This window comes from Seriola dumerili, unplaced genomic scaffold, assembly GCF_002260705.1.
Source record: "Seriola dumerili isolate Sdu_G_001 unplaced genomic scaffold, Sdu_1.0 BDQW01000191.1, whole genome shotgun sequence".
NCBI classification, from domain to species: domain Eukaryota; kingdom Metazoa; phylum Chordata; class Actinopteri; order Carangiformes; family Carangidae; genus Seriola; species Seriola dumerili.
Window position 1 is genome coordinate 2,368,970 of NW_019174446.1, and position 23,286 is coordinate 2,392,255.

The 23,286-nt window shown below is 40.5% G+C and overlaps 3 protein-coding genes across 3 annotated transcripts in view; 2 read left to right on the plus strand and 1 right to left on the minus strand.

Moving 5' to 3' along the window:
- Positions 1 to 14,917, plus strand: part of LOC111227737 (protein spire homolog 1-like) — a 45,219-nt gene extending 30,302 nt beyond the window's left edge. Inside the window, exons 8-17 of the mRNA XM_022753425.1 lie at positions 141 to 270; positions 4,928 to 4,978; positions 5,958 to 6,121; positions 6,310 to 6,403; positions 6,629 to 6,771; positions 10,451 to 10,588; positions 10,808 to 10,878; positions 10,989 to 11,016; positions 11,430 to 11,722; positions 12,527 to 14,917. Coding sequence (XP_022609146.1) covers positions 141 to 270; positions 4,928 to 4,978; positions 5,958 to 6,121; positions 6,310 to 6,403; positions 6,629 to 6,771; positions 10,451 to 10,588; positions 10,808 to 10,878; positions 10,989 to 11,016; positions 11,430 to 11,722; positions 12,527 to 12,782 — 1,368 coding nt within the window. The 3' untranslated portion in view covers positions 12,783 to 14,917. The remainder of the gene's footprint in view (positions 1 to 140; positions 271 to 4,927; positions 4,979 to 5,957; positions 6,122 to 6,309; positions 6,404 to 6,628; positions 6,772 to 10,450; positions 10,589 to 10,807; positions 10,879 to 10,988; positions 11,017 to 11,429; positions 11,723 to 12,526) is intronic.
- Positions 14,918 to 16,021: 1,104 nt separating this feature from the next.
- iqcg (IQ motif containing G) lies at positions 16,022 to 19,283 on the plus strand. Its single transcript, XM_022753579.1, has 10 exons — positions 16,022 to 16,063; positions 16,184 to 16,313; positions 16,471 to 16,505; positions 16,586 to 16,708; positions 16,928 to 17,012; positions 17,125 to 17,286; positions 17,511 to 17,585; positions 18,708 to 18,839; positions 18,949 to 19,038; positions 19,167 to 19,283. Exons 1-10 carry the CDS (start codon positions 16,041 to 16,043, stop codon positions 19,281 to 19,283), a joined length of 972 nt encoding a protein of 323 aa, XP_022609300.1. The 5' UTR covers positions 16,022 to 16,040.
- Positions 19,284 to 19,380: 97 nt separating this feature from the next.
- Positions 19,381 to 22,539, minus strand: LOC111227825 (WASH complex subunit 1-like). Its single transcript, XM_022753547.1, has 5 exons — positions 22,447 to 22,539; positions 21,880 to 22,021; positions 21,594 to 21,632; positions 21,009 to 21,155; positions 19,381 to 20,846 (listed from the first exon to the last, which is right to left on the minus strand). The coding sequence occupies exons 1-5, from the start codon at positions 22,522 to 22,524 to the stop codon at positions 20,629 to 20,631; spliced, it is 624 nt and encodes a 207-aa protein (XP_022609268.1). The 5' UTR covers positions 22,525 to 22,539; the 3' UTR covers positions 19,381 to 20,628.
- Between the last annotated feature and the right edge of the window lie 747 nt (positions 22,540 to 23,286).

The window sequence follows — 23,286 nt, forward strand, 5'->3', positions numbered from 1 at the left end:
TCAGCAGACCTCTGAAGGAGATGAGGGGGTGTTGAGGAGCAGGGCTGCTGGCTCTCTGTTTGTTTGTGCTAGTTGTTCTCTTTCACACTAATTACTCTCTGTCGTTACGGATCTTTCACCCGTCATCATCTGCGCTACAGGTGTCAGCTCGCAAGCTGAAGCCGCAGACTCAGCCTCCTCCCACCCTGCACGAGCGCATCCTGGAGGAAATCAAAGCGGAGAGGAAACTTCGGCCGGTGTCTCCTGATCAGGTCCGCAGGGGAAGGCTGGGTAAGAAAGCTCCTCTTTATCTGTGCTCTTGTTTTTTTTTACACCTTTGCTGCACACACACACACACACACACACACACACACACACACACACACACACACACACACACACTGTCTTGCACATGAAACCATACTTCACTCTGAAATATGTTTTATTAAAGTTGAAGTATGGAGCTGATCCTCCAAAACTGCTGAACATCATGTGCAAATCAACAACAATCAGATGAGAAATATGTTGTAGCTTCATTATTTATTTATTATTTATTATTTACTACACTCTTATTTGTGCCTCTGCTCTTTGCTGTTGTAGCTAATGCTGCCTAACTTTTCATATTTGTGTTGCAATTAATGCCTATTATTGTTTTGTTGACTATATTGTTTGCAATATAGTGAAAGCTGTACATGAGTAATAATGCTAAGTGTCTGCAATTCCATTAACACTAACACTAACAATGCTAAAACCTTTACAGTGTCTGGATGACAGTAATCTCTCACCATTGGCTGTGGTTTATTTGAAATCCTATTATCTCCCAGATCTCAGTGATCTGAAACCAGACAATCAGCATGTTATACCCCTGCATTCCTTGCCAAGTATAAGAAAATAACTTCCTTTTTTTTGTCCTAAGTCTTGCTTTAATTTACATCCTAATCAAAGCAATAACCACCCGATGCCATGACTGTTTCTCGTTGCAGTAATTCGGCCACTTAGCATGTCTTTCAGTTTTGACGCGTCAGGTAAAGTTTCCTTCACTGCTTACCTGGCTTTTTATTTATTTTATTATTACCTTTCTGTTCTCCTCACTGTTGTGGCTGCTCATCTGCTCTCCCGGCTCAGACGCACACTGCACACACACATCAGCACACTGCACACACATTTCATGTCATGCTTCAGTGGTTGGTGATGGTTGGCTATGGTCTGTGGAGGTGAAACATGGTGATGTGAGACACAGGTCAGTGGGAGGACACGTCGGATACACAGGATTTTGAGTTGCACTGAGTGAAGTTTATGTTCTACAATTTAAAACATACACATGGAAGATAATTTTATATGCTGCTCAATAGAATCAATTGACAAATTTTAGCATTTAGACCTCAAAGTTGGGAAATACAATTTACATAAAATATGATTTAACAGATTAAATGAAAATTTACAAATCTAGATAAAAGTTTTTTTGTTTGCTGTTTCTTTATGTGACAATGGATCAAATGAGTGATTCATTTGTAGGGTGACGAACCCACAGAGAATTATCTATGTGGCTCTATGAAGCTTTTTAGCACCTTTCAGCTCTTTGTTTTGGTTTTCCGGACACACACTTTTATCATTTTATCATCATATTTTATCTTGCTTCCAGCAGCAGCTGTTTTTAGTGGAAAAGCTTTAATAAATCCATTATATGCTACCTGCCCAGCACCATGTACCAGATGCACCATGCACAATGTACTGACAAAGTTAGCGGCTAGCTGCTGAACTTAGCTTAGCACTGAGTAGCTCAAGAGGCAGGTATTGCTCTCAGGAGCTGAAAAAAAAGACAAGAAAGCTAAAAAGAAAGTGAAAGTATTACTCTATGTTGAAAGTATCTAACTTGTAATTCGCCCCTCAAAAACCTGCTGTTGTGGGATGGATTGTGCAGCAGTATGACGTTGTCTCTTGTTTTGCAATATTAAATGATAAGTCTATACTAATATAATTCTGACATGTTTATATTTTGCTGGTCTTTGTAGTTGTTCATCCTGTCCACAGTGGCTGTGAAGAAATTCCTTCTCAAAGCAATTTACGGTGTAAGAGATAGGCGACACAATTGATAGTTCTGAGTAAAAAAAAAAAAAGTTCATTTGAAGCTAATTTGAGTCTTTCAGAGTGAGACAAATCTAATGGGTGCCTTCTAGAGGTGCTGTCTATTTAATACAATATTCCTTCTTTATATTACTGTCCCTCGGCTCCGGCTCAGCATCAAACACTTCAGTGAATTTTTATTTTAGCTTATTCCTCTTTAAAAAAGTACTTACACAGAGAAATAAAACATAATACCGGTTGGAAAGGTGTAGGCTGAAGCTGTAGTTTATTACACCCACTGTTTTTACATAATGTTACATAAATCAGCAACACTCTCACTACTAGTCAATGTATAGTCAGAGAAAAACACAATTTTATTTAAAGATAATTTAAAGAGCAACCAGTAACACTTTCGATGTTCATATGTACATATCAACATGTGAACCAGCAATTTAATGTAATTACAGCACACAAGACATTGAATTCTTTCACTTTAGGGCAGCAAAAATGCGTTGCTATTGATGTGTTCTTCTTTGGAGCAATAATAGTTATTCTCCATGTTTTTATTCCACAAAATAACAGACACCGAGCTGATAGTTATTGTTTAGTTACATGAGCCAGACTTATTGCATTTATTCTACTCACTGTCCATGGTTTTTGTCAGAGGAGGGGATCCTAACTTCCCATTAGCATCTGGCTATCCTAAAGGAGGAGATTAAACTCATCTCTGGCTGATTGAAACACATCACATTGCCCCACAGATGGATTGGGATATTTAAAGGGCTTCACTGCTCTGGGTACTATGGACAGAAGCCAGTGTTTAAATACTGAATTAATGGCCAGTGATGGTTTAAATTATATAACATAATCCAACTGAGGTTTATGTACAATATCACTGTTTCTTCCTCTTTAGTTGTATTCCCGTTGAGTACAGCTTATCCTCAGCGCACTTTCTCTATAGGACATCATTTTGGTGCTCACAACATACTGAATGATAGGCATCTAGAAGTGTTGAGTCAACAGCTCATATAGCTGCTCCCTTCTCCAGCTCCTGTCAAACTAATGCACAGCGTCATGTGACTCCTGAAAGATTGTCCCTGGTTGTTGCTGCTGATCTCTAGACACTCAGGAAAAGTGTCGCCTTTGCTAAGTACACCATCCCTCAAACACACTGCCGTGATGTGAATCTCAAGTAGAGCTGAGCAGCCGGCCATCTGATCAAGGACTGAAAAGGAACAGCTGAACTGCCTCCTTTGTGTCCTAAAGAGTCATCAGCTTTATACAAAAGGGTCTTCAATGCGTCTGTGCAGAATTTCATCAGGGTGCAGAAGGATCAATGTGCAGTCTCATGTGCTGCACAGCACTGGACACACTCACTGTATGTTCTCTGAGGTGGCAGAGAAATCAGAATAATGCTGTGCTCCACTTTCCCTCCTGCTGCAGCCCGTGTCTCTCATCACACCACAAGCTTTATCACCTCATGCTCACTCATTCCTACTGTCCAATAATGTATTTGAGTGTGAGTGTGTGTGTGTGTACAGTCTTCCCTCTATAAAACATCACTCTTGTACAGAGGGAGCAGTTTGATTCTCCTTCACTCTGTACTTTATGGGGAGAGTGTACATACGCACTAACACTTTAATGACCATGATTAAAGCTCTTGTCTTGTAACGACAAGAGAACGAGAAAAATACGACTTCAAGGAGAAACTCATCTCACGAGATTAAAGTGCTGTTGTTACACAGTTCTTGGTGACGTACTATGATCTTTCCGGGTGCATTTTTTTGCTTGATGGTTGTTGTTTGTCTTTTTCATTCCCTAAAACTGGAACGTCAACACGTCAACACGTCAACACGTCAACACGTCAACACTTACTTATTGCTGAGAGTTAGATAAAAAAGTTTGACACCACTCTTGGCTCTACAGTAAATATTAAAGGGATAGTATTTGATGTGGGGTTATTGTGAGGTAGTCATGCATAGTTAGTGTGTTACTTTGCTGTGCACGGGGCCCAGCAGAAAAAACGTGTTTTAGACACTTTTAAAAAACTGAAACAATCCTGTATCCGTTTAAATGTACGTTTCCTTTAGAATATTTTCAGCGCTTCATCTTCCCATGAAAACATCTGATCCCATTTTATTCTCTCAGCTGACCTGCAGCTGCGACATGGTACAGTGCGCTCCGTAGGTGCGCTTGTGCATAGTAATACGGTAGTTCAGCGGTTGAGAAAAATGGAGTACCAAAGGAAAGTGCTGTTTTGACAGGAAGATAAACCGCTGAAAATATTGTACATGAAATGTACATATAAACAGATATTGGATTGTTTCAGTGGATGTCTTTTTTTTCTGCTGGCCCCGTGCACAGCAACACATCGCTCTGTTAGTGTACCATGTTCCTGGCTGCCTCTCCTAACTGGCAGCATGCTGATCTGAATCTACTGCAGGTAACACACTGAGTATGCACGACTATCTCACATAACCCCATGTCAAATAACCCCAACTATCCCTTTAAAATAGAGCCAGGAGGTGATTAGCTTAGCTTAGCATGAATCCTGGAAATGACTCTGTTTAAAGTATAAATAAAAGATATATAGGCCTACACCTACCAACACCTCTGACCTCCTGAAATCTCCACTGGCTGGTCACCTCCTGGCTCAAGCTTCATACTTAATGCACATGACATGAGAGTGATATCGATCGACCCATCTAACTCGGCAAGAAGAAGAATGATTGTATTTCTGCAAATATCAAACAAAAAAAGGATCCAGCTAAAACATGCACACTGAATTACAAAACAATGCACTGATCACCACAGATCATTGAGATCTAACGGTACACACAAATGATTTTGTAGTTATCCTAATAAAGGAGGTGTCCCCTTTTAGGTTTTGGCAAAACTCGCAGTATGCCTCAGGATTTGTTCCGTGCAGGACTAGGTAAAGTATGAGCACCGCTGTGGTTCAGAAGGCCTTGTTCACCTTTAACCCAGTGGCCTTGTCTGTCTTCCTCCCTGGCTGTAAACTAATATCTCCTCGATTTGAACATTTGAACGCTAAGGCCTATAGCCAAGACGCAGGTAGAGTGTACAGTTAATTACGGCCGGTTTGTTTATGTGTAGGAATCTGACGTGGTAGAGAAACACTTCCAGTTTAGAAGCAGAAACACAGCTCCTGTTGAGAGGACGAGCTCATGAGGTTGCTGACAGAGACTGAAAGGATCCTATAGATCCTATCAGCTGTGGCTCTTTATCTCTCTATTGCAGCACTTGCTTGTCTCCTCTTCTCACACTCCCTCCCTCTAAACCCTCTTTTCAAGTTGTTGTTTTTGTTTTTTTCTTTGTTCAATTTGGGCTTCCAGACATCACAGTTAGAGTCAGGCAGCTTGGTAGGTGGTTGGTTATCATGGATTGATTTCTGTCTTTGGACTGATGACTCCTGTCAGTGCACAAATGACCAGGTTAGTGAATTGGGGAATTTGGTTTCAAGGATTTAGCCCCCCCCCCCACCAAAAAAAAAAAAATACCATGGAGGCTGTCAGGAGAAAGAATCCTATTTTAGGAGTTCAGAGTCTAAATATTTCATTAAAGAGGAATCCATGCTCTGTGTGTAACACCGGCCTGCTCCTTTGCCTCCCCTCAGACCAACTTAACTCACCCCTCCGCCCCTCGTTTCCCTTGGGATGGATCTCAAACCTCAGTCTTCTGTGGCAGGATTCATTGCATCTTTTCATGTCACTATCAACATTATCAGAAAAGAACCTGTTTCCCCTTTTTTCTTGAGGGAACAGGACAATGAAGATAGATTTAGATAAATACAAACAGATTAACGATGCAAGGAATCATGAGAGGAATTGAGATTCATTTCGAGTGTTTTTACCCCCTGCGTCTGTATAACTCTCTTGTGTGGCTCTGTACAGATGAGTTTAGTCCGTACATGGGCAGGAGGACTTCCAGCTCTCTGTCTCTCACAAATGGAACAGCATCTCCCAAACTGGAGCCCTCCGGATCCCAGTCTGTACCCCAGAGGAAAAGGCTCCTGAAGGCCCCCAGCCTCGCTGAACTGGACAGCTCTGACTCCGATGTCAGTATGAGTTTGTTTGTGTGTGTGTGTGTGTGTGTGTGTGTGTGTGTGTGTGTGTGTGTGTGTGTGTGTGTGTGTGTGTGTGTGTGTGTGTGTGTGGATTGCGTGGGTGGGATATTTGGAGAATTGCATCTGGCGTGCGAAAGAGCAAATGATGATAAAGTTGCTTGTATGTTCCACATGTTCAGGATGAGTTCGTTGGGCGCAAGTCAGCCAGCAGCTCCAGTGTGGCTACATCTTTGATGGATGATACATCCCCAGAGTCTGCACTGGGGAAGAAAAGTGAGTCAGGAATTATTTCTACATCCCTGTCACAGCTCGGTCGCCCGCTCAACTAAACCACCCGCTGAGAGTGATCGATTAGTTTTAATCTCACAGCCTCACCTGCCATGTTGTTTGCTGGTTTTTCTTGTGTCTGTTTAACATCTGAAATACTTAAGCCCTTTCCATCTGAGCGTCCCTCTTTTCCTTCTCGTACATCTCTTATCTTCTGTCTGTGAACACCAGCTCCCCCCATGTTCCTGCCCATCTCCTCTACACCTCAGCCAGAGAGGCGTCAGACCCCCCAGAGGAGACACTCCATCGAGAAGGAAACCCCGACCAATGTACGACAGTTTCTGCCGCCGTCCAAACAGAGCTCCAAGTCTCTGGTGAGTCAGATGTCTTTTCCTTCCTCATATGTCCTCATGTACCATCAAAAAAACATATTTGATTTTTTTTTTTTAAATCAGAAGATAAAAGAATGTAAAACAGTTTATAAAAGCACAAAAGATTTAAATGATGAATGTGATTATAATCAGACAAAATCTTCAGCTTCCCTTAGGGGGCTGGAGCCTGGGAAGGTTTTAATCCCGGCCTGGTCACAGTGATTCTGTCCAGTAACTTAATAAGACAGAGAAACAGAGTGAGACATGGAGAGCGGGGTAGATAAGGGAAACATCAGGATCTGGCCAGAAGAGGAAATTAGGAGGGATTGAAACTAAACACACACAGTCATCTCTCTTATCCTTTTGTTTGTGTGACGTGCCTCTTCCTGGATTATGCTCCTGTCCTCTTTCTATCACCAAATCCACTGTGTGTGCTCACTTTATCTCTGTCAAACTGCAGGGACCCTTCTCTTCCTCCCTCCCACACACACACACACACACACACACACATCTGTATCTTCTCTCGTTCAGGTTCGGACCGTAGCCTCATTTCGTCCCTGGATCCCCTTCCTCCTCCTCCTTCGCCCTTCTCCCTCCACTCTCCACCCTTTGCGGAGCTCCCAGCCTATCGAGGCGTTTGCGTTGGGGTTGATGAAGGCAGTTTTTGCTCTGTGCAGAAGCGTTTACATCAGTGGAAGACAGTCAGCCAAGGTTTGCCAGTCTGTCCTCAGTCCGTCGAGGCGATCATAACTGTAGCTGCCCATCCTCTCCTAATGCTTCCTGCTTCACTAGAGACCATTCGCCTACAGTAGAGCAGGCTGCTGCCTGAGTACAGACTGAACTGTGATCACATAGTGACAAATATCATTCGCTTCACTGCTTTGGATAACATCTTAACACTCCAACACAAGTAGCTAAATTACATCAAATCTGCTCTAATATAGGAGAAATAATTTGTTAGTTTATTAATTAAATTTCAGGTTTTAACCTCTGATTTTCCCCCCAAACTGCACATTTTTAAAGGTCGCCTTTTTTACACTTTTCCTGTGTTTTATTTGAAGTGTTGATCAGAAGATATATTTGTGGTTTTAAGAACCAAAAACCATCTCAGTGTAGTTATACATCTTCTCTCAGACTTCTCTCTGGAGCTCAAGTAACAACAGGTGAATGAGCCAATCAGAAGAGAGGAGGATCTGAGCCTCTCTTCTGATTGGCTGACTGTTTTCTGAATGATCTAATAAAAATGTAGCAGAGTTCAGGTAAAACACTCAGAGAAACCAAATCCTGTAAGGTTGGATTGTGGGTCCAAGTGGGTGGGGCTGAGAGCGGTGACTGCTTTTGTAGTGACATCACAAAGTTCCCGAAGTCCTGACGGCTGGTTTTAAGGCTCAGTGTCTGAAATCTTTCACAGTATTAATATAGAACCTAGACCTGCTTTATAATCAAACAACACATGGACATCTACCTTTATACAATATGGGTCCTTTAAAATAATTCATAAGCTGGTTTTCAAAAGAGGGATGACAGGAAATGATGGGAAAGAGAAATGGGGAACAGCATGCAACAAAGCTCTCCAGCCGGATTTGAACCAGGGGACACTGCAGTTCTTGGTTGGCACCTTAAATCCTTAGACCAGCAGGGTGCCCGAGACCTATGGTTTTCATATATTGAATACACTGTTGAGTTTCTTTTTTCACCATTTTTCTGAAGGTATAAAAAAATATAGTTGAAGTTGTCTGATGCTTCTTCCCCTTCATGCCTCTGGTTTGGTAACAAAGCAGTGTACTGTAGCTGTCAGGAGTCATGAGATGAGCAGGGATTACAGTTCATTACCTTGTACAGCAGCAGTCAGTGACTCATGATGTGTGACTATTAAAAAGGCTCTTTACAGGACCAGAAGACAAATATACAATAACATCAGGGCTTTTTCATGATCAGTGTCACCTTCATTCACTGAGCATGTTGTATTTCCATTGTAAGAAAACATAAAACTCCTCAAAACAACTTCTCACTTTGCTCATGATTGAAATTGGAAGGTAAAACTAAAAGCAGCAGGAATTCAGATTCAACAAAAGCTTTTCTATTCTGAGCCTCAATGGGCTCATTTATTACACTTTTAATTAGAGTGAGATGGATGAATTGTCCGATAACAGCTCAGTGAGTATGTTTGCTGTTAGGCAACAAGCAATTACAGTACAGAAATAGCAAAGATGGAACAATCAGTTAATTATTTTGAATAGTAATATGAACAATGAACAAGTGGGCAGAGGAAATATAAAACTAAAGAAAAGTCTCAGTCGGTGTGTTCAGACAGGAGGCCAGCAGTGGTTGTGTTCAAAGACTGTCCTGTTCTGCGCTGGTGGAGTGTACAGCCGTGAAGTGCCGGCTGTAATTTCCGATGAGGGAGTTCACAGCTGTGTTTGTTTTAACAGTTTACCTGTGAGAGCAGTACAGCGGCATCAGCGATCAACACACAGCACACAGCACAGTCTTTTCATCATCCCTGGTGACTTCAGTCCTGTAAATGTAAAATTCCACCAACATGTCAAGTCGGAGAAAAAGAGGAGAAAAGACACTGGACTTTGTTTACATCCAAGCAATGACATTTCATCTCCCTGTGTGTATGTGGAGCATGTGGCAATGACAGTAACCTGAACCTGAAGCTGAGCCTGAGCCTTTAGTATTGCACTTCTATTTAGAAAGGCTGAAGATACATTCGATTATTACATTCGATTCTTACACAGGCCCAATGCAACCGAACCTGCAGCATCTCTTTTTGAGACCCTTCTCACAAGCTCATAAGACATTACACAACTGTTTTCCCAGGCTGTGTGTTACTGCCCTGTAGGAGTAAAATCAGTGAACCTTCTATTATGAGACGGCTTTGTAAAAACAACAAACTTTTATTTCATTTTAATTTGAACATTTTTTTTCATTTAGTTTAGTTGGTTCGTTTAGTTTCGCTACTTGGGGGAAGTGGAACAAGCTGTAAACACAACACTGACATACTATAACTCAACTATAAAGTTGTAATGGCAAATGTATTAGCAGACAATTGCTTATTTACACATCCAGCAGGCAGAGAGCAACATGAGCATTCATTTACAGTTGGTACAACCAAACCCTGGTCACTGTATGATAGTAAGTCCAACATAAGTCCAATGTTCACTCTCCTCCAAAGCACAGATTCCAGCAAAGGAAACCAGATGAACATGGCTTTAATTCACTGACAGAATCTCAAAATATTGAGACAGTCTTTGTTACAGAATATGTACTCTGAAAAATAACTGTAGTAAAGGGAAAATAGCACAGAAAGCAATGAAAAATTGTAGAACAATGCACCGATTATATATGATTTAACTAAATTCTCCAATCAGGTTGCAATAGTCCTTCAACACAGTCGGTGCCCAGTTTGTGATTCCCTGCATCGCTGCTGGAAACGTGTCCTCCCATCACTCCATCACTCCTTTGCACATTGTAGCCCCTCTCTGAATCTTAATCCAGCTTTGTCTTCAGTGAGTAATGAGGCATTTTTATGACCTTAATGTTGCCTGGACCCACACAGGCTGCTCTGAAAGGTGCAGAAGGACAGCTGCTTGTGGACTGAATGATAAATACTGAGTCCTGTGTGGAATCTTCTGTTGCCAAGGCCACTCACTGTTTGTGTGTGTGTGTGTTGTAGGAGGAGTTCTGTTTCCCTGTGGAGTGTTTGTCTCTGACGGTGGAGGAGGTGATGCACATCAGACAGGTGCTGGTGAAGGCAGAGCTGGAGAAGTTCCAGCAGTACAAAGAAATCTACAACGCCATGAAGAAAGGAAAGGTAACCTCTACAGCACTATATATGGATCATGTCGAGAAAACAAGTAGATACAGTAACCAGCCATCACTTACAGTAGCAACACTATTACTGAATATGTAGGTTTGAACCTTTCTTGACTCCGCCATGAGTTAAAGAGAATGAAAGAGATTATTAGTGTTAATAAATTGATTGGATCAAATTATGGATTCTAATATTTTCTTCATCTCTTTTTTCTTGCAGCTTTGCTTCTGTTGTCGAACCAAAAGGTTTTCCTTTTTCACCTGGTCCTACGTCTGCCAGTTTTGCAAAAAGTAAAACATCATTGTCTTAATCACTGGCATGATTTGTATTTAGATTATCTAAGAAAGTATAAATGCTTTAATTCACCACTTCCTATTCATTCTCTCTCTTTGCCTTGCAGGCCGGTGTGTTCACAGTGTTGCAAAAAGGTAAGTCTAAAAGAATAAAAAAACGAGATCATGCCTCCTACTTCCTCAGTTGTTTTGTCAGCTAATAAAAATATGGTGACATTCAAACGGTTCATGTTTTCTCTAAGAGCGCTTGTGTAGATAAAGATGCGACACTCACACTTCTTCCTGGCTGTTTCCTCTCTATCACGAGAGTCCAGACCAAAAATAGAGGCACTATAAAAAGAAAGAATTTTCCAGGACTCAGTATAGAACAATCTCACGAACATTAGCATATTTAATAGCTTACATTAAATTTAAAATGGCCTAACAGCCTCTCTGTGAGTTGTGAAGTGAGAATATAAGGTTTTATAATAAAGGGTGATTAGCCTCAGTATTGTTTCTCAGTAATCATTATGCTTCTAATTTACACTCATACCCTCCCCCTCTAACAGATGCGGCTGCCATCCAAACCTTACTCCAGTTTGCCCATCTACTCCATTGGCTCGACTAACACTCTCCCCAGGGAGAGGGTAACTGCCATGGCTGCTATAGGACAAGGACTCTCTGTGGCTGGAGGGCCGGGCCCGTCAGCAGAGGAAGGGGCCACGGCGCCCCCCCCTTTGAAAGTGGAAACAACAGCAGCGTCTAAAGGAGCTGGAAAAGCTTCTGGAGCAGCAGCTGCTGCTAAATCTGACAAATCCTCCAGTAGCCCGCAGCGCCACGGCATCCAGAAGACCATGTCCAAGTAAGAGCTGCGAACACAATTACTCAATTAACAATTACTCAATCACTGAGACTCACGACAGTGTATGTTACATTCTGATCTGGATAAAGAAGTTGCTGTGCTCATTATTATTACTGGTACAGAGAAATTGTACAGTGGCCCCCAAGACAAAAAGCCCATAGATTACAGAAAAATAAATGTAAGTAAAATTCAAATATGCAAATTCTTATATTTAATACACAAAAACTGAGCAGAAACTACTAAAACACACAGAAAAGGTGAAAGTCCTCAGCCAGGACTGCTGCTGTTTGAGTACAACCTGTCCCTCCTCATCCAGCGTGTATCTTTGGACTATCAGCACACTGTCACTGACATCTAGTGGATGAACAGTGCTATTATCACAATAGGAACTCAGGTGCTGATTCTGATTGGCCACTTAAGAATCAGATAGCAGTTATAAATGTATGTGGAGTTGAGCTGGTAAAACAACCATTACATTTTAATAATTTAATGCTGTGAGCCCAACAACAGAGATTTCATTCACTTTGTACTGAAGTGGACATATCTCAAAACCAAATATACTACAGTGGTATGTAGTGTACAGTAGTGGTACCTCTACATATCACTTCAGTTTAGTGAGAACATACTATGTATGACCCTGTAAGTCATTTGTTTCTGATGAGTCAAACAGTAGTCTGGGTTACCCATGACCACACACTGGATGGTTTGAAAACTAAGACAAAATACAATATGTACAAAAACAAAATATAAAACCACTGTCTGACTGATTTATTCTGTTTCCCCTCCTGTTTCTGTTCTGTATAGGTTTTCAAAGCACGGCTCTTTAAAGTCTCATGAAGAACTGGAGCTTCCCCCAGAGCTGACAGAGGACTGGGCCAGCATGGAGGTGTGTGTGGACTGTAAGAAGTTCATCTCTGACATTATTGCCTCCAGCAAGCACAGTCTGTCACTGGCCACCAAGAGAGCTCGCTTAAAACGCAAAACCCAATCCTTCTACTTGTCCTCCCCTAAAGGAAGGGAGGACTACCGGCCCTCCGAACGAACAATCAACGAAATCTGAAACTCTCTCTCTCTCTCTCGCTCTCTTTCTCTCCCTGTCTGTCTGGCTGCTTTCAGCTCCAATTGCACAATTAGAAAAACTCACTGGATCTGATCTTACTGTACATGTATACTTCAGTCAGATAAAGCTGTCAGGATGGCTGACGTGAACCTCGGTCGTGGACAGTGTAGTTTTGTTGCTGTGTCCTGATCATCGTGTACAGCTCCTCCTCTGCTTTTTTTTATGGTGTCATAGATGATCCTTTAATCTCTGGCCACAGACTTTTGACTAAAGAGACAAGAATAATGCCTCAAAGTGGACTGACCCCAACCCCCGCCTCTCTCTCTCTGCTGGCACAAAAGCATGGTCCAGCTCAACTCACATTCAAATCAATAAGCACAAGAGTGAAGAAGGACTGATGTGGTGTGTTTGACGCTGCAGGAGACACGAGGACTACAGAGAGATGACGCTGTAAACTGACGGTGACACTCAGTTTACAACAGAAACTATGGAATATTAAACTATAGGTTTTGTAAAGGTTTAAATTTTCTTTTTTACATAGGGGTGTGCACAGTAAATGATTGTTCGATAAAAAGTCACCCTTAGTTTTATTTTGCTTACGATGCTTAATGAGGCTGTACCCCAGTTTCATCTTAAGCAAGCGTTGTCTTTGTTTCCTCATCTCATCTGTTTTTTTGCATCATGTTTAAAAACATCGTCTGTTACATGCAGATTTAGTGCCAAATAATAACTTCTCATCTGTAAGTCTTTCCCCTTGATGTGTGCAGTGAACTTACAACAAAATGACAAACTGCACCAACCCCTGCTTATCAAAGCCCCTGAAAATGTGGTTCCAAATCAGATGAAATTTCTCATTAAAATCGAATATAAAAGCCTATATAAGCAATGCTAAAAGTCAAAGTTTGTTTAAAAGAAAATATATAAACACCCTCAGCTAATGTACTCACTCTAATCTAATCACCAGGACTATGTGGGTGTGGTATGTTGTGATTTGATCACATTTGAGTGACAGCGACATTAAGGTGATTTGTTGATGCATGATCCCTATATAAAGACCCTGATGACATCATCAGATGAGTAGTGCTCCCCATAACTTCACGTGTAAAACAAGTGGAGGTCCCCTTTAAGCAAACAACCCTATGACTGTCATCAGATATATGTTGCTGAATCCTCATTGGTGCATCAAAGTACGTGACATCACCTGTTTCCAACAGAGCCCCGTCCACTTCAAACCAAAAGAAGCACAAAACAAAATGACAAAAAAACACAGAAATAACCAAACACTGTGTTCATGTAGGATCCCAACCAAAGTAGTAAGTGGCTGATTGAGAAAGAAGGTTTTCATGGCCTTTGAAGCACTTATCTTGACTAACCATACCAACCATGTTCATTTGTAACAATTATTTTTCATTCATGTCTGTCAGATGTGCACAGAAGCAGGCATAAAATCAGTAATACCTACAGTACCATGTCAAGGATATTTCAGACTTGCCTTTTAATAATTTGCATGAAATATCTCCATATTTTTTAAATGTACCTTTACATTGATAGATATATAGTCGCCCATATGTTAACTCCTTCACTCCTTTAGTAGATTCCTGACTTGTAATACTAAAACCCATTTGATGTTTTTGTACTAATGTACAGTTAAAAAAACATATGTTTAACACATACAACAAGTCTTAATGTAATGCCTTCACGGTTTCCCTTCATCATTCACAGTCTCATTGGCCTGGGTCTATTTATTCTTCATCACATTCCTCATCTTCCTCCCAAGATATTTCTGCCTTAAAAATTGCCTTTTATGGTCACAATCATGTTGAACAGTCATCTACTGTTTCTGTACATACTTTGTTTCTAACGGGTTATTTGTAGATCAGGTGTGTGTTGCTTTGATGATATCTTGACAGTGGGACTGCTGTAGATCTGTGTGTCTGAGAGGGAAACTATCCCGGGACAGTGTGTTTCAGCTCCGAATGAAGGGGAGTAGTCCACAGAAAAAACCTCACAGTGTGACTGGCAGCATCATGCATGTACTACAGTGTAGCTTGTACCTTCAGTCTGTATTACCTACAAGCTGTAACTCCCTGCAGAGTTTGCAAGAAATAATGACTACAACAATAAACAGAAATGAGATACCTGCCCAATGTCTCTCTATATTCTTTGTCTTTCATTAAAAATATGCAAAAATGATTTTCATTCACTTGGAATGGCTTCTGATTTTCCTCCAGACAGATCAGGATGGTGCTGGTGGAGGTCTTTAAATCAGGGCTGGATCCAGACTGAGACCCTGGAGTGGCGCTATAGACAATACCTCTAATTTACCAGGTGCTGGAGACCTGGAGTTGATCTGAGGCCACATACTGTAATACACAGTGAGTCTGGGTAAAGGTGACAGTTGTAATTCATCACTGAGTGATAGGTGTCACATTTATCTGAAGTAAAAGAACTTAGTATATCAACATAATTCAGCTAACTGATCATACTACAAAGGAAGCAGGATTCAAAGGTGCACTTGCTGTCTTTTAACTGCAGCACTGCAAGGAAAACAATTGGAAGTGAGATGAAAAGCATGTATTCAGATAATCTGAATATAAAAATCATGATGTAAGATGTTTTACTTATTGCAGAACTGGGATATCTCTGATCAGGTGAAGAAGGAAAACATAAGCAAAGCCAACGTTAGAGTAAAAACACCAAACATTAAAGACTTTGAAAAAAACTAACCTGGGGACTGCATTTATCTTTTTCCTCCAGCCTCAGAGGAAATTATATTTGTTCTGTGTGTTATGGCGCAGTCATAGGTAAAGCCCAACTCATTCAGACAGCTTGGGTGTCAGCAGAAACAATCAATCAATCTACCACTATCTGCAAACAAACCGAGTAGAAAATGCAGCTGTTATCAATAAAGTTGCTCGAAAAAAACGATTCGGTGCTGTCAAACGTTACCATAGTGACATGTCAACTTGCAAACTGTCGACTGTTATGTTTTTTATTTAACAAAAACAAAGTAGTTTCTTTTGAAGGATTAACTGTTATTGACCAAGAGTGAGAGTTGCTGTTACGGAGGGAACTGAAGAAGGTAACTAAGTTTTTATCTGTTACAGCTGATATCGTCTTTTCCCACCATTGAAACAACAGAAAGTTAGCTAGCAACATGCTACATTTAACTGTTAGCTGCACCAGACACCATTGTAAATACCGCTTACTGTGATGCTAACCTGATGATCGATGAAAGTACTTGCTGTGTGAAAACTAATGGATTTATTTGTCATCTTTTGGTAAATTCGGCATTGTTTTCGAGTTTTGGGATAGAACCAACTTGTAATATATGGTACATGTTTGTGTTAAACACGCTGGTATTTTAATAAACTCTCTGTTATGCCCCACATTCTCCACAGGATGTCTTTATCCCACATTCAGAGTCTCAGACTGGCAGCTGTACTGGAGGACTGTTTAGACCAGTTGGACATACTGGGACATAGTCTGACTGTGCAGATCAGCAGGGAGCAAGGCACTGCAGGGGGACAAGTGAGCTTCACTGTGTTTGTCATGTTCACAGTCCAGAGGAACATCTGTCTGCTACTTTAATCTGAATGGTTCTATGCCACGTTATTCTACATTTCATGAAGTAACCTGATGAATAAATAGACTTGAATAATGTTTTACTATTACTGTGTGTGTGTAGGAGAGAACCAGGCTGACCAAGCTGAGAAGAGACTGGTGAGTAGTGCAGACAAACAAACATTATGCTGCATCAACCTCTTTTCTGCCTAATTTTGTCTGTGTGTCTCTCTCTGCAGTCAACACATCTGGCAGCATGTTTTCAAGCTGCATTTGGAGCTGGAGGAGAAGCAAAGTTTCAGCTGTCTGCTGCAGGTTGTGGAGGAAGTGGAGCAGAAGAAGAAGGCTGAGAAAATGCAAAGGTTTATCACTGCATCATTTGTAAACCATACTTATGATACTAATCTTAACTGTAATTGTAACTGTAAATAATAGTTAACTAGAAAAGTAAATTTCTGAACAAGATGTGGTGTGATTTCGTGTTACACTGTAGAAGAAAAAAGGGTGGAAGAAGAGAAAAAGAAAGAAAGGATGAAGTCTGGGTTGTATAATAATAATAATCCAAGTGTCTCTCCACCAAGAGAGGCAAAGAGAGCGCTGAAGCAGAGAGAGCAAAATATACTGAGACAACAAGAGGAGATCAAACAGAAAACTGAGAAACTAGAGGTGAGTGAGAATCTGTTGTCATGCTTTATTTGAGAAAAAAAAAATCAAACATTTTAGTGTACAGGTCTTTGAAAGTCCAAGGGGTCCAACACTTTCAGCACTTTCCCCTCAGGACTTGAAAGAGGTCGCCAGAGAGCTGACACGTAAGGTGAATCAGCAGTCGGCTCAGATGGCTCACAGGAAGATGATTTTGGAGAAAAACTCTGAGCTACAGCTCCAACTCACACAAAAAGAGAGCAGCCAGAGTGAGAAACAGCTGGGGGACCAGCTAGAGGTGAGTCCTGTAGTCCATCTATTCAGTCTGGGTAAATGCCACCTACCCATCTACCCCACAGAAATGGATGCTGCTATGACCTCCATCCTAATCTCTGGTCCCCATCTGCTCAGAGGATATGTACCTCTCTTAGCGTGGTCTAAAATAAGCAGATGACCACTGCTCTTACACTTTCCTTAGTTTAACTGTAGTCCAAGTCATGTCTTCATTTATCTCTTTGCCAGCTTCTACAGAAACAGCTGAAAGAGGAGGTCAGAGTTCATGAGGAGTCACATAAATTCCTGCAAAATCAACATGAGGTAACTTTACATGACTAATAACATCAGATTATTGTATGCTATTATGTAATCGTTGCTTTTGGAGGCAGTTGCTCTGTCAGCTGTTAGCTAAAGTTTAAGGTTTAGGATGTGTTTAAATAAAAAACAAACATACATGAACACCTCAACCTATTGCTCTGTTCTCAGAAGCTGTGGTTCAGAGGTCACTGTACCTGCTGCGCACATGGATTCACTGAGGCTTTTTTTTACAACTGACCACAGGATGTATAAAAGACAAGTGCAAAAGAATAACTATAGAAACTCTAATAAATCTATACTGTGTATATAACATCACATACATATAATAATGTTTGCTTTCTTTATGGTATCATACCCACCCACCACTTAAACAATTGCATATGCAATTATGTATTCATTTCAATCCATTTAAATATGAAGTTCATTATGGATGCCACACAGAAGAATACTGATAATCCAACCCCTCATACCAACTACCATGTCCTAAAGACATGAGGATTTGTTTGTCTGTCATAGACAAGTGAGTCACTGTTTTTCACCTGAGGCTATATATGACAGAAAACAAGATCACATATGTATTTCTCTTGATCAGATACACATGTGGTTTCTACCCTTAACCCTGATGGGGTATCAAAGGTGCCCCATGGAGTTTTCAAAAAAGAAGTTATGTTTACATTCAGCATTTGTGAGCATTGTCCATATCCTTGTGGTGTAACAAACATGTTGAATTGATTTTGTTCCTTATGAAACATTTTTGAACAATTTGGAACCTTCATTGTTCGCATCTTACTTCTTTTTCCCTGCCTTTGCTGGAAGATTGCTGAACCTCTGTTCATTTTTGCAGAGCAGTCAGATTCAACTCATTATACAGCTCTGTGTTAAACCCCAGGAAGTTTCAGTTTAGCTGAACCTGTACCAAGCTATTCAGATTCTTAGAAAACTGCAACAGCCCCTTGTGGTTTCAATACCACTATTGTTTACTGGTATTGTTGAAGTTGTTGGTTGTGTTTTGTAGTAGCTGCTGCCATTCAATCAGTTGTTTTTTAAATTTTAATTATAATATAATTCAAATAATATTCATCAAGTGCTGCAGCAGTATCTAATTTTGTTGTAACTGTTGATCAGGAGTTGCAGCAGCAGCTGCAGCAGTGGCAGCAGCGCACAAAGCAGATGCTGCAGGAGAAGGAGCAGCAGCTCAACAGTGTGCGCTGCAAAAGAACTGTGAACTTGGACAAACTGTCAGATATGAGGAGGAAGGTGAGCAGCTCGCAGGGCTGAGCATGACACATCGAACAGCTTCTGATGCTGAACAGAGCACTCAGTCACACATTAGATGATTGTTAATTAGATTCTGATTTGTGTTCAGTTCAGGGAGATGGAGCAAGTGGTGATGGAGGACAGGGAGGAGCAGGAGAAACTGCGCCAACAGCAGGCATTGGCCAGATCTGCTATCAAGGTAACAATATCCAATCAGAGCCCAGATCCATCAGCCTTACCATCATGGTCTATCAGATCCCCTTTCCTGGTTGTTTACTGTACTGATCCCTAATTCTAAACCCTGGCCTGTGACCTTTGACCCTGCAGCTGCAGGCCTGGTGGAGAGGCTGCATGGTCCGCAAAGGCCTTGGCAGTTTTAAAAAAGCAGAGGACAACAAGAAAGGCAAGAAGAAGAAAGAAGGAAAGAAGAAAAAGAAAAAATGAGTTTTTTCCAACACTGTTTCTTGACATTGAAATAATGTATAGCATTTATTATACATAGAATAATTTAATAACAATAAACAGAAATACAATTCCTGAACAATGCCTCTATATCTTCTTTGTTCTTTATTTAAAATATATGTTAATCATGTTTGGTCATTTCAAACATGCAACAAAATACAACAACAAAATCAAAAACTCCGTTCATACAACATTGCAGAACAAAAGGAGAAGAAGTATGCTGCGTAAAGGTTACATGGAGAATATCATATCATCATGTGAGCATATTAGCAGACACACACATTGGCAGCATATTGACTGTTTGACCTCTGTGTACAGTATAACCTGAACACAAAGATCTAACAGTTATTTTATAAGATTAAATAATATCAAACATAAGAATGTACAAAATGACTTCCAGCAATGAACACTACTCAGTAGTCTACTGTTAGTGACCATAGGCCATACATTTTAACATAAGTCAACACCTTTATCTTAACTTGATAAGGATTTTAGTCACAATATTTCAATACTGTTTGTCTATGAAATTACACAATATACAATTCATGAATCCTACAGCAAGCTACCTACCAAACAAAGTACATCAGTCAGGATATCAGACCAGCGGACATACATTACAGAAAGATCAACTAGTCATAAGAGATGACTCATTAGAAAGTCACATCTATGTGAGAAATTTCCCACTGCTCCCAACTTTATGTCTGACGGAGGAGCAGAAGACCTGGCATTGCAAAACAGGAAGCAGATATTATTTTTTAATAAGGTGTGGGGAGCTGACGTTTGTTTTTGCATACTGGAACTCACAACTTATAACACTTTAACAACTAATGAACTATGGCCTGAAACCACTTTCAAAACCAAAGCAAAAAAAAGAAATCCTACTGGACCATAAAAGTGACGTCACTCCAAGTGTAAAAAATAAGAAGCCAAAGAAGCCAAAGATTCTCTGGTTCCAGCTTCCTAAATGTCAATATTAGCTGCTTTTTTGACATTAAACTGTACATCTGTGAGCTTCCAACAGCTGATCAGACAAAACAAGTATTGTGAATTTGTCACGCTGAGTTCTGAGAAACTGTGATGGACCTTTGTTTTAATATTTTCTGACATTTTATAGACAGATAAAATGATAGAAATGGTAGAAAATAAAAGACTGTCGGAGACAGACTGACAACTCAAAATTATTCTCCTAATACTGAATTTACATTCTCATCATCCCAAAGACGATGGTGTTTCTGTGAATGTGTAATATGTGTGTGTATGTGTGTTTGTGTGTGCATGCATGCATGCGTGTGTGTGTGTGTGTGTGTGTGTGTGTATCAGCGGAGCCTCACAGCCGTGGCTCTTCAGTTTCAGTCGGGTGGATCTGCTCAGCGTGCATGTAGTTGTTGTCTCCGATGATGACACAGTTGAGATGCGAGCCGTGGATGCTGATGCTCGGAGGCTCCTCTGGTGGAAGAGGATAGAGAGGAGGAGGAGGAGGAGGAGGAGGAGGAGAGGTCCGTGCTGCCCCCTGCTGCCCATGGCTGTAGCTGGACCTCATCTGATCTGTAGCACAGGAACAAATAAGATGTTTTTATTCTCATGAACACAGTTTGAGTACAACTACTAGAAAAATGAAAATGAAACAACAGAGCACAATTTAATTTGCAGCTCAATGTGTTTTACTGCATTGAAATATGCTGTTAAATTGGTTCGGCTGTTACCCACCGTGCATGTGGAGCCGAGAGTCTTGCATTAGCGGCTGGCTTTCTGCCACTGCAGATGGATAGGTGTCGTTCCCGATGACGCAGTCGATCAGTGTAGAGTTGCTGATGTTCACAATTAAAATGGTCGACGGCGGACTCCGGAGAGCCACTGGTTAACAGGAGGCGAGGGAGAGAGAGGGGAAAAGGGAAGAGAATGTGAGAATGGGAAGTTGTTGTTCCAGAGTGATGTAAGAGCAGAGATGAGTCATGATGACAAACTTACTGAACATATGGAAAAAGTTTGTTTCACAAACAAAGAAAGTGATTATTTTATGACGTATGTGCTGTTGACAAATGCAGTTATACAGTAGTTCATGTTATCCTTATTTAAATGGCTAAAAAAATTAAGAGTTTATTTGAGCAATATATGTAGTCAAATGCAGTTTGACATGCTCCTAAGGCTGTGCCCAAAGACTAGTGAGGAAAATAAGAATCAGAAAAAAAATTTCCATTGAGATGTAAGAAAAATAAGAGCAACAGAGCATTAAACAAAAAGATGTGAGGTTGTCAGTATTAACAGAAATCTAATATAAAAAGTAGAAGTTACCCTGTGTAGTTTTATCCTCTGTGAGCTGATGGTTCTGAGCTTTAAAAAAAAGACAGTGAGATACGTGAAGTTACATTTCTACTAATGATACATTTTGGCATGCATGCTGCTGGTGTTCAAGACAATACTAAAATATATATAGTGCAGATTACGTGTGTATCATGTTAACAAACAAAGACAGTGTGTAACACTCAGATGCCATCTGAAAAAACACCTGAACAAGACATGACAGCAGAAGAAGTAATGATTAATGAATTATAAAATTCATATTATAAAAATATGTTACCTGAGCAACATGTGACCTTTTGACACCACAGAATGTCTAATGGGCAACAGAACAGCTGACAGGCTCTTCTGCAGCTCTTCTGCGCCACCCTCTGCACCACCTGGATGACTCTTTGCATGTTGAAGGCTTTGAAAGTCATCACCTGGAGGAGAGAGACAGAGGAGGGTCGTCTTTACTCTAAGATTTCACACACTGTCTATAATATCTTCTACTATAGGTGGGATTTTTATACAAACCACAACAAACAACAAACAACAAACTTCCTGCTCAGGGCTGTTTTTTTAGGTCAAAGGAAATTTCTCTTACCACCAGGGGAACTTTTGTCCTCTTGCCCTCAACTCACAACACGGAAATGAGGGTGCTCTGGAGCCAAAAGTTTTATAGCAAACCCAAACTGGATTTACAATATTTATCTTTCCCCTTGCAAAAATGTACTCTAGTGTGTGTGTGCCTATTCTATACATAAATATTAGCGAGATGAAAGACGTGTATGTAAATTGACATAGAGATATAGGCAGACCTACATTATTCCACTCTAAAATGTTATTATAAGAAATAAAATCTCACCTGATTCAGTGGCGTTATTTCTTTCATTGCTGTGAAAGTGCTGTTATTAAAAGGAGGCAGAGAGTGAGAGCGGTCCATCAGTCGAGTGGCAGAGATATTATCATGCTAAAAGCGACCAACACCGACTGATAAAGATTTCTCAGAAAACTCCCTGTCCAACATGGCGCATGCGCACTTTGACTTGGGGTTTCCATCGGTTTGGTTTCTCTTTTGTGTTTAAAAACAGTTTGGGCTGAAAAGTATGAGTAGCAATATGACATTATTGCGTGATACTTTGCGTGTACATGTATGAAAAACTGTGTAGCCTAATAGCAGGGGTTCACGAGACTGGTTACTATAGAGTATATTGCAGTGTGCACAAAATGTTGAATTATTTTAGTTCCAAACTATGATTTCTTATGTTTGGACAAAAACATTTTTTTTTCTTGCTGCAGTTTCTCCCCCAGCTCCACTAACGCCTTCACCGCACCTGGTAAACTCCTAACGCCAAGTTTAGGGACATTTAAATACAGTTGGGGTTTATTAAACAAATGCATACAAGCAAAAGTACATGCTGTTTTCTGTTGGAAAAAAAGATGGACCAGATCTGTTTTGCACTGAAGTATCTGAATGAAAAGGAGGAAATCATGCCACTGCCAAGCAAGTAGGTATTGTAGTAACACAAGTCTACAAAGCCTGCTTGAGAATAATAGTGAAACCTTAGACATTTGATTGTTTTGAAGAAATGTTATGATGGCAAAATTTCAATATTGACACATGCCATGTAATGGCCTCGATTAATTTAATAATTATAATATAATATAATATAATATAATATAATATAATATAATATAATATAAT

Bases quoted from the DNA above. Each gene is read 5' to 3' on its own strand.
- LOC111227825 (XM_022753547.1), bottom strand. From the start codon at position 22,524: ATGGACCGCTCTCACTCTCTGCCTCCTTTTAATAACAGCACTTTCACA. The intron at 22,022-22,446 runs GTGAGATTTTAT...TCTCTCCTCCAG, and splicing joins AAATAACGCCACTGAATCAG to GTGATGACTTTCAAAGCCTT. The intron at 20,847-21,008 runs GTGGGTAACAGC...CCTGTGCTACAG, and splicing joins CTCTCGGCTCCACATGCACG to ATCAGATGAGGTCCAGCTAC.
- iqcg (XM_022753579.1), top strand. From the start codon at position 16,041: ATGGATTTATTTGTCATCTTTTG. The intron at 16,064-16,183 runs GTAAATTCGGCA...CATTCTCCACAG, and splicing joins GATTTATTTGTCATCTTTTG to GATGTCTTTATCCCACATTC. The intron at 18,840-18,948 runs GTGAGCAGCTCG...ATTTGTGTTCAG, and splicing joins TGTCAGATATGAGGAGGAAG to TTCAGGGAGATGGAGCAAGT.